General features: G+C 48.3%; 1 protein-coding gene across 1 annotated transcript in view; it reads left to right on the top strand.

Annotated features, from left to right (window-relative positions):
• Window positions 1-2,450, top strand: part of LOC104162040 (mucosa-associated lymphoid tissue lymphoma translocation protein 1-like) — a gene marked incomplete at its 5' end in the record, with an annotated part of 26,988 nt that extends 24,538 nt beyond the window's left edge. The window contains 2 exons of the mRNA XM_009700674.1: window positions 456-581; window positions 2,088-2,450. Of these exons, the coding sequence (XP_009698976.1) occupies window positions 456-581; window positions 2,088-2,450 (489 nt within the window). The remainder of the gene's footprint in view (window positions 1-455; window positions 582-2,087) is intronic.
• Between the last annotated feature and the right edge of the window lie 3,502 nt (window positions 2,451-5,952).

Raw genomic sequence — 5,952 nt, 5'->3', positions numbered from 1 at the left:
GCAGGAATTACCAGTTCTGTAGATGGTGGGGGGCTAACTTGGCACTCATGGCAACTAAGAGCTTGCTCCAGCTATGCCTTTGCAAAACTTGCTCCCTCCTTGACACACCACTTGTGCTACAGGTGGTTGTGATACTGGCTGTTGCTGCTATCTGCTCTGCTGGAAATCCCATTATAGCACAGTTTTCACGGTAGATGCGCACAGGGGATGTTTAGCTAGGTCTTCCTATTGATATGCACAAGGCAAGTGTGTAAAATCTCTGTATTTCTGTTACTTGTACTCTGTAGTACTTCCATTAGGGCATGCAGCATTTCCACAAGCCAAGTGTCAAGGGTGCAGGCCAGGCCTGGGCATTGCTGTGTGCAGAGAAGCAGCATGTTTGATGGGCAGTTGCACCTCCATGCCCAGGCTGATACTGACATTTCCTTGTGTTTGCTCTTGTTTTCCTGATGCAGGAGATGGATGATGTGGCCATCCTGAAAGAGAGCCGCCTGGACCAAGTGGAGTCTCTGCTTGCCTCTGTGTACAAGCAGGAGGAGCTGGACTGCGTCTTCCAGCTCTGTGGTCTACAGAAAATTCAGGTAGAGAGCTGCCAGGTGCAAATCTCCACAGTTCTCCTGCACCCTGATGTAACTGGTACTCCCTATCCCCACTGTCTCGAACTGGATGTGCCCTTCTGACTGTGTCTCGTAACTCCATGCGGATGATGCCTGGCATGCCTATGTCAGTGTAACATCCAGATCAATGTTAGAGGAGCTTGTTGATCTTCAAGGCACAGAAGCCATCCTCTTTCTCTTGGTTTGCTCTGTTTTTCTGTGTTGCCTAGCCAGAGAGGCTGGTTTTTGCCTGTATCAGCTTAGGGGAGATCAGACTAGCCCAAATATTTCAGATGAAGGATGTCTTACGAGGCTGTGTGCTTGCCTGAGAGATGGGCTCACGGGCTGGCCAGGATCTCAAGCAGTGGGAGGGTTTATCCCTTGCCATCAGGGTGACACTACCAAGCCTGATCCAAGCTACACCTCTTTGGCAAACTTCAAAAGACCCTCAGACTATTTAATGACCACGAGAGAGGCAGAGTGCTCTGGCTTGTCTCCTGAGCAGATTATGTCTCCCCAAATAACAGTGTGCACCTTGTTTCTCATTTGATTTTTTCTTTTCCCCCTCTAACACCCAGCCAGTGGATCTTGCCAGCTGCTTATCTGCTCTGCTCCATGCAGGCTCACACCAAACATTGCTCTCAAGCTGCTGCCTGGATCTGCCTACAACAAACTCTGTTTGCTGAGTGCATGACATGCCTCAGCATATGGCAGTTCTTTCAGTCCTTGATTGTTCCTGGAGCTCTTTTCTGAACCCTGCCCAAGCATTCAGCATTGCTTTTAAGTGGAGACATAAGACCTGGACCCCACGTTGCCTGCCAAAATCTTCTTCCTCCATTATACATCTCTGTACTTTGTACAACCAGGCATCTCGGGCACAGCCCAGTGCTCGGGGTTCACGTTCAGGGATTTGGCTGCCATGAACATGGTTATTTTCTGATTTCTTCACCACCTTTTGTAAAAATCTAAAATAGTGCTAGGCTGCGAATGGATCCCTGCAGAGCACTGCTGTTTAAAACTGTTGGCTTTTACTGGGCAATAGGGGTTTTATTAAAGCGGTTCATATCCCTTCCTTTGCATGCTTTGTCTCACATGTGCAGCAGTCCCGTGCCATGGCCAGGACGGATGTTGTGCCATTCCTCACATGGGTGCAGTCCCTCTCCCCTCCTCTTCCCCTGTGCCAGCATCCTGGGGGTGATGGTCTTAGTGGCAGTGCCCTGACTGGGCTGATGAGATCTCAAGTGAGGTGGCCTGATTTCAGAAGTCCTGAAATCCAGAAACCATGGCTGAGGCCCACAAACGTCATGAGCGTACGTAACAGCTCATTTTCTCTGGCAGTAGCATTGCTCTATCATGCCACGGCATGGGGCTGTGAGCCTGCAGAACAGCCAACCAAGTCTGTCATTTCTGTTGACAGCGGCAACAATGAAAAAACTCTGCTTCAAGTTTTAGTTTCTGATTCACTTTGCATCCTTTGTTCTCCCCTTCCAGACAGACATGGTCCTGCAGTTGGATTTGCATTACACCCAGCTGAGCACAAAGCAGAGGACTTGTGAAAGCCTGCAAACAACCCTCCAGAAATCTCTGCTGGGGCAGTTTTTCAGCCAGAGGAATTTCTCCCAGCCAAACTACCAGAGAACTCCTGCCGGTGCAGGCAGCATGTTCCTCCAGGATGCGTTGGCGCTGAGCACGGACCCAAAGGGGCAAGCATCTCTGAGGACAGGTTCTGGCCACAGTTTGCCCAGCAGCAACCCCTCCAACTCCAGCAGCGAGCCAGAGGAGAATGATGAGAGTGACCTGAGCGAGCTCTGTTCGGCACTGCTCCGGGCTGGCCCAGGGCAGGACTACCCCTGACCCCTATGGGCTGGCATGCCCAGCCTTGGGAACTGCTATTTTTAATAGAGGCAACTGTTATTTGAGTGCTAAATACATCAGAATCCCTCAGCTGCTTTCCAGCCTCAGTGATTGCCCTGTCCAAATGAGGCCAAGGCTGCTTTTTTGGAAAGGCTTCTCCTATCTGCACCCTGTGGCATGTGGGTCCTGAAGCCCGCTGGAAATAACCTCTGTCCTGCGGGAGCAGTAGGGATCAACAAGAAGTCATTGTCATGTCTGGTGGAGGACAGGGCCACCTGACAAGTCATAACATTGCCTGGCAAAACCCAGCATCGCTTAAAGTCAAGGGCACTGGCTGTTTTCTGTGAATTAGGCTTTGCCTGAAAGCAAATGTTAAAGCATTAAATGTGATGAGAAACCCATAAACACTACAGACCTGTGCTACAGCAGCGACACGGCCTCAAAACTCAACTACAACTGCTGACTCTCATTGCACTTGTGCAAGGGACACAAGGCTTGACCAAGGGAACCAGATGAAACTGTGTGTATGTATAAGCTCTCCCGTGGGGTCGTAGTGTGGTTTTCTTACCTTGCGAGTCCTGCCTGCGTCAAAGCAGGTTTTAAGTTATGCATTTATGTATTTCTAAAGAATGTATTTATACTTGGGGCAAGACAATTGCTTGCCAGGAGAAGGAAGGTCAGATATTCCGTCAAGTGTGTGTTTACAATGGCGGCTTGTTTTCCATCAGTAGTAGCCACCAGGCAGGCACACTTACACGTGCCCCTTCTAGCATGGGGCGTTAAAGGGTGTTGAAGTCCTGTACAGTCCTGAGTTCCTCTCAGGTGCAGAATTTCCTACATGCAAGAGATGGAAAAGACCAGGATGGAGGAGGAAGAATAATCTCAAAAAAGTTATTGTTAGTGCAAATTTTTTTTTCTAAGTGCCTGTCTGTGCATTCACTGTGGGCAACCTCAAGCGCTACCTTTCATGGAGAACCAGCTGTCCAGAGAGAGCCACAGCTGAGCAGGGCCCAAAGGACAACCTGAGTGGGCGCAGTCCCCTCCCTGCCTCCTTCTCTAATATTTGTTTGATAAAGGGTTCAGCATAGTTCCAGGTGATTGCTCAGCAAGGGCCTGGGAGGGTGATTCAGGGGCCAATGGCCCCAATGAAGTGTGGGATCTCCATCCTTGGGAGAACAGTTTACTCTGGACTGGAGAAAATGCTGATGAACTGGCAAGCTGGCCAGGTGCTGGACCAGAGAGTGCCGGAGGTCCCTTCTGGCTGTTGTGGTCCTGTGAAAGAAAGAACTTGGAGATCAAAAACTTCTTGAGATGTCAAGGATGGCAGGGTGTGGAGAGTGCCCAAGCTCTGTCTTCTGTCTCAGTCTAAAAGTGGGATGGAGAGAGCATTTTCTAAGTTTTGGTTCTCCTTCAGCAGTGAAGATACTTGCATCTCTGTCTATGGTGTCTGTTGCAGCATGGAAAAATATGAAATGTTCCTTCCAGATAAACCATCCTAGAAGTGCTGGAAACCTGTCCAAAGAGAACAGAGCAGGTTTTCACTCTCCTCACAGTGAGTAGAGCCAAGGGAAAGAAGAGAGGCCCCATCTGGCTGAAGTCTAGAAAGTCTCCTAGGAAAAAGTGCAAAGCTTAAAAAAAATATGTAGAGGATTTAGTTTAAATAAGATGGATTGATAGAGAAGCTAAACCAGAAAATAATAAACTAATTGAAGGGACAACCAAAGATCAACTCGACACCAGCAGAAACTTAAGCCAGGTCAGTGGGAATGGCTATGCAGGTGCTTGGGAGGAGCTGGGAGTCTCGTTGCCTCTATGAGGATTGTACACACCCTCCTATACTGCTGGGGCAAAATGTGTTTCTGGTTCACATAATCATGGCAAATGTCATCTCATGTGAATGTTAATCTCATTCAAAGCAAGGCTGTTTATTTTTTGTGAATAAAACACTATTGGTGTTTTTGAATGCATAAAGCTTCATGTGGCTCTGAGTTAACTGTCTTCATTTTTCCCTCTAATTGCCAGGGTGTGACTTAATATTGACCTATTTTTGTGCTTTGAACTTAGCTTCTACACTCTTACGTGTGAGGATTTTTTCTTTTTTTAGGTAACTGCGTATTGAAGTTTGGATTTAGAAGGTGGATCAAATGATGCTAGATAGGATGAAATAATGTCAGGTGAAACGTGTAGATAAAATAATGTCGTGATTCATTGTGAATTATCCATCTCCTTTGTAAAGTGTGGCTTTCAGGTGGCTGGGTCAGGCTTAGGAGGCCTCTGGTCTTGGTGCCAACCACAGGACTTCTCCCTGTCACCAGCTATCCTGCTCCTTCAGGGAGACCCTGTAGCCAAGCCCAGTGCTACCACCACATTTCCATGCACCTCAGTCAATGGTGTGTTATAACTGAGAACACAAACCCTTGCAAAGCTAAATTGCAAAGGTGGAGTCTGATTGTGTCCTGGGCCTCTGGCCATGACAGCCTGCTGCCCTGCCACCAGCTGGGTTCATTGTAGGAGGACGTGAAGCTGTTTCTGCCTTCATCCCCCTACCTTACAGGAGAAAACCAAACTCCCCTGTGGTGGTATAACTGTTTAGTGCCAGTAAATTTTTCCCTTGAATCTGTGTTTCCGTCTCCCAGCATTGAGGACAGACAACTTGTCCAAGATTACTGTGCTTCTCTTGACCACATCCTTCCGGATCTGCAGCCATAGTCCTTGGGCTCCATAAGCTCCCTGTGGCCAGCCTGAAGGGTAGGAAGGAAGGAGCACCCACCTCCATGCAATGTACCAGCATTTCATACTCTGCTTATGGCATGCCCATGGCCAGGTAGTCCCAACAGCCTCTGCCCACGCGACATTTAATTTCTCTCTTCATCGCTGCTCCTTCCATCCATCCAGGCTCCTGGACAATGCTGCTTTTCACCCACCTCTTGTGTGACCTGACCTCACCTCTTGCTGCTGCATCTCTCTGGCTTGCCCTCTGCCACGGCACTGACACCGCAGCAAGCAGTCATTCTTACCACTTCCCTTTCTCACCTGACAATGTGTGTCCCACCCATCTTGCTATGTCATTTCAGGTTATCCCTCCTTCCCCATCCATTTTTAGTAGATTTCTATGCCTTTTCATGGATTTTCTGAAGTAGCAGGTGATACCCCCAAACTTAAAAACCTGGAAATTTGATGCTATCCCATTGCATTTGTTTGCAGGGTCATAGCCTGGACAGATCCTATGGCTGGGCAGTACAGGTGGACTCCCCTGTGTCTGATCTGCATACTACATTTAGTAAGAAAACTAGTCCATTATTTAGTTTGATTCTCCCAGAAGGACTACAAGACCCCTTAAAGGTTGAGTCTCCTTCATTAGATGTGCAACTGCAGGTAAAGTGGGACCAAGAAATCAGCTCCTATTTACATTCCCTCTCTGCCTCCATACCTTGACGTATACGTTCGTAACTACAGCCATTGCTCTTCACTTCCCACTGTTTCTGGGCCAGTCTGTGCCCAG

Source organism: Cariama cristata, unplaced genomic scaffold (assembly GCF_000690535.1).
Source record: "Cariama cristata isolate BGI_N322 unplaced genomic scaffold, ASM69053v1 scaffold4865, whole genome shotgun sequence".
Taxonomy (NCBI): domain Eukaryota; kingdom Metazoa; phylum Chordata; class Aves; order Cariamiformes; family Cariamidae; genus Cariama; species Cariama cristata.
This window is presented reverse-complemented; position numbering and strand designations above follow the sequence as displayed.